At 45.6% G+C, this 12,369-nt stretch overlaps 1 protein-coding gene across 1 annotated transcript in view; it reads left to right on the top strand.

Annotated features, from left to right (window-relative positions):
* Positions 1–5,309: 5,309 nt before the first annotated feature.
* The window catches only part of RAB31 (RAB31, member RAS oncogene family), a 57,450-nt gene continuing 50,390 nt past the window's right edge, over positions 5,310–12,369 (top strand). Inside the window, exon 1 of the mRNA XM_064433770.1 lies at positions 5,310–5,429. Within this exon, the coding sequence (XP_064289840.1) occupies positions 5,391–5,429 (39 nt within the window). The 5' untranslated portion in view covers positions 5,310–5,390. The remainder of the gene's footprint in view (positions 5,430–12,369) is intronic.

Here is a 12,369-nt window from a genome sequence, read left to right as displayed (position 1 = left end):
GTAAATTCACTGGTTCCCATGGGCAGGCAGGTGTTCAGCCACTCCAGGAGAGCAAGGCCCCATTACACATGGCAGAGACTTGGGAAGAGAGCCTCCATCACTCCAAATGTCCCCCCCTTCTTCCTTATTCCCACACTTTATAAATGGAGCATGATGTCAAATAAGCATTCCTTTGGTCAGTTGGTGTCAGCTGCCCCAGATGTGTCTCCTCCCAGTTTCCCACATGCTCCCAGCCTCCTCCCCAGAACGGCAGTATGAAGAGTGGAAAAGGCCTTGGATCTGTGTCAACCCTGCTCAGCAATAACAAAAACATGTCTGTATTACCAATCCTATTAATTTGTGTTCAGCACAAATCCAAAACACAGCCCCATCCCAGTCATTGGGAAGAAAATTAACTCTACCCCAGCCAAACCCAGCCCACTGGCCAATTTATTTAGCAATATGGACAAATAATCTGTTGGATCACTGAGTCTTGACTTCTGCTTTCCAAGACTTCTCAGAAATTTCTTTTTACCTGTATAAGGCTGTACCTTTATTATTTACAATTTACAATTATTTATTGTTCTGACTGAGCTTTTCAAAGATTTAGAAAGCCCTAATCCTAGCTTCCATACTAAATCCATCTGAAGCTAATTTAGGTCTCTTCTTTAATTGAGCCAATATCTTGCTTTAGCTAGTTCTTGTCCCCTCTTGGTGCCTAATTTGCTATGGTATTTGCAGTGTTCTCAAGTTATACCATAGCTTCTGTTTTTCTGATGTAAGCAAAAAGCTTTTTTAAAAATTCTTTCCCCATCTAACAGTGGAGAAAAGTTGCACTATCACCAGCTTGAGGCTATTGAACATCATTTGAAAAGAATGAGAAGTCTTGCATCATTTTTCACTCCTTTGATAGGAGATTGCCTTGGGGATTAGCAGTGAATAAGGAGAGTAATCTTGACCCTCTTGACAAACATACATCTCTAATGCCAGAGATGTCAAAATGTTTCCCAAATACTTTAGGAACACTGCATCTCTTACAAGGTCCTACAAGAAGCCTGCTGGTAAGCTTTACACAAACAATTCCCAGGTTTCGCTCAATAGCAATGATGGTGCTTTTTGGAGCTCTTGGCAGTCAAGCTGCAAGTAGCATCTTGCAGAGGTTTACTCCCCTCTAACCTTTTCCAGCAGATTTTTCTCTTCAGCAGGGAGTGACTGAACCATCCAAGTGCCATAAACAGAAGACGTTAAAACATGAAGCAACTCTACAACAAAATGAAGTAGCAGCCAGCTACATAATCTCCAGGCATTAATGCTGGAACCAGTGAGTTATAAAGAACCTAATTCACTTTTTGCATGTGCAATGAAATGGAATAACCCTTCTCAAACGAAACAAAAATAAATTGCAGTGGCTTAAGACCTGTGTAGCTGACATCAGAATCATGCTCTTATTTCCACTAGATCATTCCTGTACTCCTCTGGCTTTCATGTCTCAGGACTCTCATGATGCTTTTCCAGGGCAGTCCTTTTCTAGCCTTTGTTTAAATAAGCAAACATTGATTAAGTAAACATTTACTTCGATCAAGTAAACAAACAAACAAAAATAGCATCTCCCAGAATTTTAGCCATTTCATAAACACTGGATTTTGCATGGGATCTAGGAGCTGGAAACTGCTCCTCCCACTCAAGGAACAGCTTGCTCAGCAGCAGCTGCTTTCCTTTTAAGAGATTTTGTCAGTTTCTTGGGCAAGAACCAGAAAGATTTCTGTGGTGGCAGTCATTACTGTCTGCAAGTTTATGTCATCCAAGGGATGCAGAGGCATTTCTTCCTGGGCAGCAGGGAGTTAACTTGCCTCCTGTTCCCTGCCTTGGGAATAAGAGCTGGGATGGCAGCCCATAGTAGGAGGGTCAGGATTGAATTCGCCAGTGAAGGGGGGGGATAACATTTTTGTGTGAGAAAGATGCTTGCCAAGAAATCGAGAGGGGAAGTAACATGGGAGAAAGGAAGTAACTCATCAGTGTTTGGGACAGACAACAGCAGTTTCAGGATCTGGGTACACATCAGGGTCTTGGATGGATCTTTCTCTACCTATGTCACTCACAGAGAAAGAAAGCAGGAGGAGAAAGTGTAAGATGCCTTCATAAGCTTACAAACACTGCCAGAACCTCAAAAGCATCCAGTTTCCTACCACTACAGGCTTTCTAAATACCATGACACCACTTCTAGAGAGGAGGAGACTGAGGTCATAGAAAACTTTTAAACATAGGACTACACTTCTACCAGCATGAGCCACACTGGGGCAGACACATGTCAGTAGGGGCAAAGAGAAGGGCAGCAGCAGCCCCAGCTGCCATTGCTCCAGACCACTGGAGGACACCATGCCATCACTTGAAAGCTCTAGGAGAAGGCTGCTGAAAACCAAAGGCACTTGGCTTTGTACTTCCCCAAACCAAAATACAGTTGGTTAGAAAGAAGTGAGGTACACCATTGCTTCAAAACTTACAAATATTCATTGAATAAAATGCTACAAAAGCAAGGGGGAAAAAAAAAAAGAAAACTTCTGGGATGCAAAGATTTGTTTTCCTTTATTTTTAATCAGCCATTTGAAAACACTGCAACATGACCAATTCTACAAAAATGTTTTCCTGACCACAGCGTCTTGCATGCAGACAAACACAAGGATTATGCCAGTTCCTGGAAGAGTGAGCATCAGTAGCTTTTTTTAATACTAGAACATGTCTGTTTGTTGTTTTTCTCTCTTCTTACCTCCCTAATTTTGGGGATACTCAAAATTTTTGGGGATACCTTTTTTGTTGTTTTTGTTGTTCATAGGCTCTTAGTTTAAACTATATAAGTCCTATATGTTACTTTTTCCTCTGGTTGTTAATTTTTGTCCGGTTGTACAATATTTTTTGACTGTGCAATAAAATTGCCCTTAACAACTTCTCTTCTGCTGTTTCAGCTTCAACAACTTCCACTGGGTCATCTTTGTGCTACTGTTTTAAACAGTTTGCTTGTTTGTAGGTAGCTAATTAGCTATTAGTTCTATCAGCAAGAAACTTTTGAAGTCTGGGCTGTAACTTCTTTTAGTGAGAGCTCACACTAGATCAGTGTGTATTTGAGAAACTTCCCCAGGTAGGATGAAAGATGAGGATCTGACTTGCCTTCCTGGGCAAATATCTCAGGCATTGTCTTGTATTTTGGTGGTACTGAATCCAGACAGCAAGTGGACATGTAGTTATATATGGCTTTAAAGTCAGTGAGATGTTTACTGTCTGAAAAATGGACAGGTGCTCCTGCCCATGGCAGTGGGGCTTGGGACTACATGATCTTTCAGGACCATTCCAACCCAAGCCATTCTATGATTCTATGAAAATGTAATTCCAGTGTGTCTTGCTGAAATTAATTCAGGTGGCATAATGTTTCACATATAAAGTAATGAAAAAAATCCCAGACTTCAAGGATTACAAAATCTGGACCAAAGGAAGGGGGTAGATGATTAATAGCATATATGAAAGATACAGAAATTTTAAAAAACATCACAAAGCCCCCAAAAGAATCTATGGAAAGGTGATCCTGAACCACAACACTCTTTGTACAAGAATGGAGTGGGATGGTGTAAAACCTTAAAAATCTTCTGTCAATTTGTACAACTAATTACTGTCTGAAATTTGGAAAACTAATTAGAAGCTGCTTTAAACTGAATGTCGTGAGTGCAAACTGTAATTTTTCCACATCAGGGAGTGTATCCCATGCACTTATTGAAATACTTTGGTGTATAAGGCATTCTTGTGGAAAGGCAACAAGCAGCCAGAATCCTTGCAATGTTCTTTACTGGTTGTCTAAAAAACCTGCTGTGTTTAGTTTCTCTGCTAAATTCTCCTAAAAAAAAAAAAGCTTAATTAAATCAAAAACATCCCTCTGATGAGCCTCTTCTTTGATCTCTGTCTTTTGATAATCTCTCTCCTGACAGGCTGTGAATACTCTGCTAGCGATACTTCAGTGCTTTCCTCCATGGAGATAACAACTGCTCTGCTCCAGGCATTTCCTTGGCCTAGGATTTGGGATCCCTGGAAGTGGGCAAACATCTCCATCCAGCCTATTGGTGTGAGTGCAGGACTCCATGTGGAACTAATTAGTGTTATAATGAATGCCACAACAGTTTATTGCCAGGAAGCATCTAATGACCTGGCAGTAATCTCACAATGACTGATCAAGATTGTCTTCAATTCCCTTTAGCAATTTTACCTGATAAATTTGTGAGAGGAGGGAGGGGGGGAGCAGGAAGAAGCCAAAATAAAACTGTAAGCAGAACAGAGAGGCTCTGATTTAAAATATCTGATGGATGATGCTCTTCTGCCTTCCTGGGGTTATTGTGCACAGCCCTTGTCCAAAAATTCTTGAACCATGCATACCAAGAGCAGAATGGTTATGACTTCTTCTTCATTGATTTCAGAGGACCAGCCTTAAGCTGATGAGTTTTACTTAAATTTGGTATGTGATATGTGGGCTGCAACCTACTACTAACCTCAGGCTGACTATTTTAATCCAAATTGGGTGTGTACTACCGGGATTGGGTAGAAAAAATGGAGTTACTATTTTCAATTGTTTCTGCACATAGCAGGAAAAGCTTTTAAAAAAGAAAGAAAGAAAAAAGAAAATAAAAAGGAGATGGATTCAGATGGTTCACAGCCAGAGCAGTCCCCATCCCGTGCCTAGCCCGGCACATGGTGTGTAGGACTAAGCATATGCACAGCCCCCTGCAGGATGCTGTCTCTCACAGACTGTTTTTCTCACAACAGCAAATATTTACCCTGCAGTACAAGAAAGACAAGGAGCTCCAGGAGGGGGGTCAGCGAAGGGACACAAAGATTATTAGGGGTTTGGAACATCTCTCTTATGAGGGCGTCAGAAAAGACTGAAGGGGATCTAATGAATACATGTAAGTATCTCAGAGGTGGGTGCCAAGAGGATGGTGTCGGACTCTTTTAAGTCGTTCCCAGTGACAGGATGAGAAGCAATGGCCATAAACTGAAACACAAGAAGTTTCACCTCTCCATGAGGAAGAACTTCCCACTGAGGGTGGCAGAGCGCTGGCCCTCCACGCGTCTCTGTAGACACTCAAACCCCACCTGGATGTGTTCCTGCGTCACCTGCTCCAGGTGACCCTGCCTTGGCAGGGGGTAGGACTAAGTGATCCCTAGCGCTGCCTTCCATCGCTGTGCTGTCCCCGCCGCGTTCTCGCCCCGGAGCTCCCGTGCCGGGCCGGGGGGAGCCGGGAGCGGGGGGCAGCGGCGAGGCGGGGCCGGCGCATGTGACCGGCGGCGGGGGCGGCCCCGGCGGGCTGGGCCGCCTCGGCGGGGCAGTGCGGAGCGGCGGCGCCGGGCATGCGGAGCGGCCGGCTCCCGGGCAGATGATGGCGATACGCGAGCTCAAAGTCTGTCTGCTCGGAGTGAGTAGGGGCGGCCGGGGGGTCGCCTCCCCATTCCCTTCCCTCGCAGGTGGGGGCTGTGGGAGCGGGGTGCTCGCTGAGCCGGGGAACGCTTCCAGCCCCGCCGTCCCGCTTCCCGGGGGGAGCCGCGTCTGGCGGTGCCGGGCGGGGCGGGGGGGCTCGGCCGCAGAAAATTCCTCCACGCCGAAACTTGGCAGCCGCGCACCGGCCTCGGCGGGGCGGGAGAGGCTGTGGGGATTGTTGTTTTTGTCTTGTTTCTCAACTTTTTAAAAGCGAGGAGGGCGTAGCGGGCCGGGGGAGGTGGTGAGCGGCTCTCTTTTGGGGGGCTCCCCCGGCGCTCCCCAGGCAGAGCCATCCCGGCGGCGGCGGCCCCGCGGAGTTCTCCCTTTGGTGCCAGAACCCCGGAGGCACCGGGGGTGGGGAGGGGGGGTTGCTGCCCACCCTGGGGCTCGCTGCCCACCCTGGGGCCCGTCACAGGCGGCGGTGGCCTCGCCGAGCCCCGTTCCAGCGGTGGGGAGCCGCCCGGAGCCAGGAGCAGCGCTGCCCCGGGACGCTGTGTCCGGCGGCTCCTGCTCCCGTCTCACCGGTGTGCTGCTCGGTGCTTTGTTTAGTTCCTTGCCTGGCTTTATTTAGCAGCGCTTCTTTGACTCGCCTCCATACAGGAACGTCCTTTTTGCCATTCTTTTTTTTTTTTTTTCCCCCCTTCTTTCGCTTTTTTGGCGAACTCGCGCGTGCGTTTCACATCTGGAGCCGCAATGTGCTGAGCTCTGCACTTTGGCTGCGCCTGCCCCTCTCTGCCCGGCACCGAGGGAGCTTCCCGGCAAAATGTGCCCACCAAGCTGGCACAAACACCGCCGCAGAGCAGAACCACCTCTCCTGACAGTAACCAGCAGAGCATCACTACTCCAGTACACGAGTTTCTTTTTAAAAGTCAGACACCTCAAATTACCCGGTGCAAGTGTGGCTGCTTTTAGGCCCACATCTCCATAAGCACTCAGTGAAGCTGGATGAATGAAGGCGTTTTAGAGTGAATTTGCTTTCACGCCATCCAAGTGAGTTGAACATTTGAAAACCAAACACAAATAGTCGCTCCAGTTCTCTCTGATTTGTGTTGACACTTAGCCCAGCAGGAGTGGGTACCTTGCCCTGGAGTAGTTCTTGCCAGGATATGCGGTGCCAGGGTACTGGAGTGTTCAACCCAAAGTATTTGGCAGTGACCATTCCTCCTTTCTTGGTTAGAATTCCTGCCTTCAACTTTTAAAATGGCATAGTGACAAAAATAAATGTGGTTTGTACAAACATGAGGAGTCTGTGGTAGAATATGTGGATGTGTCTTTGCTTGTTTTCTTCTCCAGCAGAAAATGTTGTAATTTTATAGAGATGAAGTGTCTAGTGGTATGAGAGTCCACATGTCCATAATTTATTGATGTTTTGTAACATTAAAACTTCTGGAGATTTTGTAAGGCAGTTGTTTGCTTTTTTTTTTTTTAAGATAGGGAAAGAAACCTATAATGCAGCTCTGTTTTGCTAGGAGTATGCAATTACTCTGAAGATTCATTAAAATGATGGGGTGGCAGTGGTGGCACTTAGGGAGATGTGTCTGTAGTTATAGTCACTTAGTAATTAGTGATATGTTCCTTCCGTTTTAAGAGGGCATAGTTGTAGAAAGCCTTCTACTTCTGATCACAGACATCTCATTTATCATGGGGACTGACACTATTTTCCCAAAAGAGAGGAATCTTTCAGATGATGAATCCCCTCAAGAAGTTGACGTTTCTAGAGCAGGGAAACTCCATACCTGTCTGTGTGAACAAATGGAGGCATTAATTGTCTGATTTGCTTGAAAGCTAGATGGCAACTCAAAAATACAGTCTCAGATCTACCAAAAGAAATCTTGACACTTGTTTTTTCCAGTAGGTCCTGGACCTGATTAATCTGCATTGTACATAATAGATCCCTTGATAATCAGTCAAGTCTGGCATGTCCTAGTCCCAAGACAAGTTCTTATCCTTGTTAGAAGTTAGAAATGTGGATTAAATTGGTTTGTAAACCCATATCCCTCTCCACTTCTGAACACAGCCCTAGACTGCAGCTCTGGATCAGACAGGAGGATCACTGACAGTTTGGTCAAGCTGTGCAGAGGGCCTGGGCTTGGGCTATTTCTGCCTATTCAGAATTTCCCCATGGGAGAAAACTGCAGCTGGTGCAATGTTTGCAAACCCAGCTTCTCCATAAGCTCTGGAGCCCCATTTGGCTGTAGAGTGTCCAGAAGGGAAGATGATGAAGATGAATAGAGAAACCAGAGCTGTGGTCCACACTGCCAGTACTCCAAGGCTAGTGAGTGGCCTGGAGCCATTGCACTGAAGATGGGGAGTAGGTTATTGGCTTCTGGATGTAACCCCACATTCCCAGGAGGGAGCCTGGCCTCTAGTTTTTAGCATTAACCTAACAAACCAGGATTTGGGTGTCTGCATTTCATTTCTTCCTCCTCCAGAGTATCTTGGGGTTTTTAAAATTCTCTGTGGGTGCCATGGGAGTGGTTTGGAGCAGCCAGGAGTAGTGCATTCCAAGATGATGGTTACGGGATTTGTAGCTGTTGAAGGAGACACGAGTGAGAGAAGGGCAAAGGGGAAATCTGGGGCAGCAGGAGGGTGGGAGTGAGTCAGTTTGGAAGGAAGTCTTTGTTGATTGCAGAGCTCTCTGAGAAGGGATGGTTCCAGCTTGCCAGTGGGCGAGCAGGAGCAGGATGCCTGCCTAATTGTCCAGTGCCTCGCAGCCTCGGGTGTAGGAGGTACAGAGGAGCAGTTGAACAGCTCTCTTTAGTATGTTGCCATGCAAGTGTCCTCAAGCCTGCTCCTAAACTACTTCCTCCAGCAAATTATCGCTGCTGGGCAGTGAGGTATCTGCATGTTCAGCTTCCTGAGTGCAAATGCTTGAGCTCTGCTCCAAGTCCTCTCTTGTTACCCCTGACTCTTCCTGTTCTCTCAGTCCAGTTTATTATTTGTTCCCAGCAATTGTCCCTGCATTAGATGCCACATGGGTCTGAGCAGGTTTTAGCTGCAGCTCAGTGTGTGTGGTGAAATGAAGCGTAGCTCTCATTTGGTTTGCATGGTGTTCCCATGTGGGCACCTTGTTGAGTGGCTGGAGAGAGAGGAGTGTAGGGGAGCTGCTGTGTTCCTGAGCCGTGCTTCAGTGCTGAGCTGTGGCTGGCTGTGCGGCTGCCAGCTTTCCTAATCTGCCTGTGGCTGCTCAGTGCCCTGTGCCTTAGCTCCCAACATTTTCTTTATGTGGGCTGGAGGAGCGATTTACAGCTCCCTGCCAAATCCTGACATAATTGTGTGTGGCAACCACAGAAGAGATTGCCAGGTTTACAACTGAGGCAAAGTTTCTTGTCTTTGTCACTTCCTGAGGAAACTTTGACAACTCTTCAGACTTTGGGAGGTGGTTTGCTGACTACCATCTAAAGTGACCTCCATTACTGCTTTCCTTCTCTTTTTGTTTATTACATTTTTGTGTTGTGACTGTGCATCACAGGACCAAAGGAGGTAGGATTGGAAGAGGCTCAGAGGTCATCCCTTGTTCCTAAAGCCCTTCTTATTCCTTACATGCGTTTGTTTCCTCTGTCTTTAAAAACTCACCATCTTCTGCCTGGGGTTATGTCCCAGGGCTTAAATGCTTTTACTGTAGAAAGTTTTTCCTGGACATAGTGCCCACATCTTCCCTAGCTGACACTTTGTTTCTTCACCCTTCTGTCTGAGCCTCTGTTTTCTTGCTCATAAGAAGTCGCTTGCTGGCCTGCCTTCTGCTAGCATGAAAATGCTGTCTGAAGCTGGTGAGCCTGCATTTGTAAAAGGGGTGACATTTCCTCTGTGGAAATTATGCTATGATACAGATATATACACAGATCACTGGGAATCTTTTAGTTTGTGTCTAAAATGTTTGTCATAGTCAATGCTTTTATGGCCTACATGTCCCAACACAAATAGGAAAGCTGCTGTTGAAGACAGAGCGGCACCCCTGGCTGGGTCGAACCAGTTCAGGAGCTTTCTTGTCACCAGGTGTGTGCAAGGTGGCCTCCATGGTAAGGTGAGCATCCTGCTGAGGACAGTGGCACTGCACAGTGCAGAAGCCACGGGTGCATCAGCAGCTGCAGTGTTGTAGCCTAAAACAGGGAGTAGAGCAAACAAAGGGGTTCATGAAAAGAGGAAAAAGGTACTGATGAAGTAAATGTGTGCCTTCTATAATTTTGTCCGCAAAAGTATCTTGTCTGAGAGAAGAACAGAAACTGCCAAGCAATTTCCCCCCTGTGTTAATGGTTCTTCATTACCTACTCATTCATTCTATTTTATTATGTAAACAAGTAGCTCTATCATGAGAGAAAATTTTGAGTTGTGACCACATGGCTGTCTGTCTTGAGAAGTCACTGGTTTGAAGTGTCCATCATTTCAGCCTTTCCATCAAAGGAGCCCTTTGATCTGTGTCTCTTTCCTAGCCAGTTATGTTTTTGCATTGTAGTGAAACATCAAATTACAGGTAAAACTGAACAGTGATTTTAAGTCCATGGAGAACTGAAAGACAGACACATGGTTAGCTGAACTGCACGTACCTAATTTTCTTCAGAAATGTTTTTTTCTTGGTATTCTTCTTTGGTGAAGAATACTCTGAAATATGCTCTTAATGTGAGCACACAGCACTTCCATATTTCATTGCCCTGCTTTGCCAGTCAAAAGAAGTTACAAGATACTGAAGGAGACTGGGACTGGTGATTTTGTTTTTATTGTGTTTGTCAATATTGCATAAAAATCCAGTTATGCACTAAGCAGGAAAAGCCTGTTCTCTTGTATCAGTAAAAAATGCCTTCAGAAGCCTAAAGCAGCCTTTTCATATTATTTTATAAGACATTTAAATGGCTACAATCAGATTTTTTGCAATATATATACATTAAATATGTAGGTAAACAATTTCTCACAATTTGGAATTCAGGATTCCATGTTGATCTTGGCCCATTTGCTTTCTTGATGTATCTACAAGACTTTTTTTCTCTACTGATTTCTTCCAAGGGTATTGTGTGGGATTGCTTAGAAGAGTAGACTGGAACATCCTTCTAGGAAAAGGTGATTGTGGAGGCCATGCTCCGCTTTCGTTTCCAGTGGCCCAGCCAAACTGGATTTCTGAAGAAGCAGAAAGAGGAATTTGAAGCAGATTTTAGTTTCAGTAGCAGCACAGCCTCAAAGGGGAAGCTGGTTACTAATCATCTACTGGGTAGCAAAAGAGCACCCAGTGGTTGGTGCTTGTTGCTGCACTTCATGGGCTCCCATTTGCTGATAACCAGCTCTGGGCTCCCATCCCATGCTTGTAACTTGCCTGTTGAATGAGTCCATGCAGTGACTATCACCCAGATGTCATATGCAGGCTGTAGTTTTGTCTCTCAAATACTCTTTATATTTAGATTTCCCCAGCCCCTTGCTCTTTTTGATTTCTGGCCAAAAAAATTGGGAAACTTCTTGGTTTACAGTAGTTCTGGGAAAAAAACCCCAAAACAACATTCTTTCTTTCTGCCAAAATAAGGAAGTTGAATGGTGATAAGTTCAATTTTTTTTCACCTAGTTGAGTTGCAGTTTTAGCCCTACTCAGTGAAGTAATGCTGTGACAGACTATGTGAAGGAGGCAGAAACTTTGCATGCAAACAATACATGGGGAAAAGAAAAACCCTCTCATTTCCATCAGATGGTGCCTTTTAATTAGCTTAAGTCAAGCCATATTAAAAGGCCATTTTTAATTTGCATTTAAAGTGTGTTTTCTGAAACTCTGGTTGATGGTAGGGCTTGTTTCTAAGGTGATAATTCAATTTATTGGTAGGATATGTTGCAGTTACAGTGCAGTTGAGTTGCCCGTGGGCAAAGGCCTTTGAGTCTGCAGGGCTTTTGCCTGTGGTGGTGTTTATAAATTGCAATGCTGGTGCATTTTGCTTGTGTTGGGTTGTGTTTGAGCTGGGTGCAGTGTGGGTGCTACAGACTGCAGGTGCACATACAGGCTGGAGAGACTTATTCTTGACCTATTCTGTCTAAAATTTCTCTAGCTAATTGCTTGTTGAGAGAAGCATTTACAGGAGTCTGGAGCCATAACTCCACTGCTCTTGCTCTTTTGCCTCCCTGCTGCTCCTTCTTGCAGATGCCATTTGCCCAGTCTTCAGGGCTGCTAGACCCTCCCGGGACTGCTATTAGTCATGGATTTCCTGGCCACATCTCTCTTCAGATAAGATCAGGACAGGCACTTTTTTTTTTTAATTTCCTGCCCTGTGGTTTTGAGGGGAAGGGAGAGGGGCACATTGAAGTGAACACAGCTGGCTTTAGCAGGTTTGCACTGTTGAAGAATGATAGAATGGTTTGAGTTGGAAGGGACCTTTAAGATCATCTGGTTCCAACCCTGCTGCCATGGGCAGCGTCACCTTCCACTAGAGGAGGTTGCTGTTGACCTCCCCTTTTCCACAGTTCAGGTGCTGCCTCAGAAAACTGGGTGCAGAGCAAGAGTTTCTTCTCAACTTTGGTGGCTCACCAGCCTCCACTGATGTGGGGGCTGTTTTGGCAGCTGTGGTCTCCATCAAGAGATCTGGAGCTTCCTCTGCTCATATTTTTCTCATGGTGTTTCTGGGGCCAGCCATGTGCCCCTCTAACACATGGTTAGAGGTACCTTCCAAGAGGGTTGGGAAAGGAGGTTGGAAGCTGGGTAGAGTTGGTCTACTCACAAGCTGCCTGCAAGTCTTATGTCCATCCAGTGCTAATCACATCTATAGGTTAGATCATCATGCCAATGAGTTGGATCATCCCATGCTTTTCAGAGAGGGCAGAGCAAGCCTTCAGTGCTTTGCTCCTTGTTGTGTCCCCCACTGCCTCCTGACTGTAGGCCAAGGGCAGCTGATGTGAATATAACTCTGCAGAAG

This window comes from Passer domesticus, chromosome 1 (genome assembly GCF_036417665.1).
Source record: "Passer domesticus isolate bPasDom1 chromosome 1, bPasDom1.hap1, whole genome shotgun sequence".
Lineage (NCBI taxonomy): Eukaryota > Metazoa > Chordata > Aves > Passeriformes > Passeridae > Passer > Passer domesticus.
This window is presented reverse-complemented; position numbering and strand designations above follow the sequence as displayed.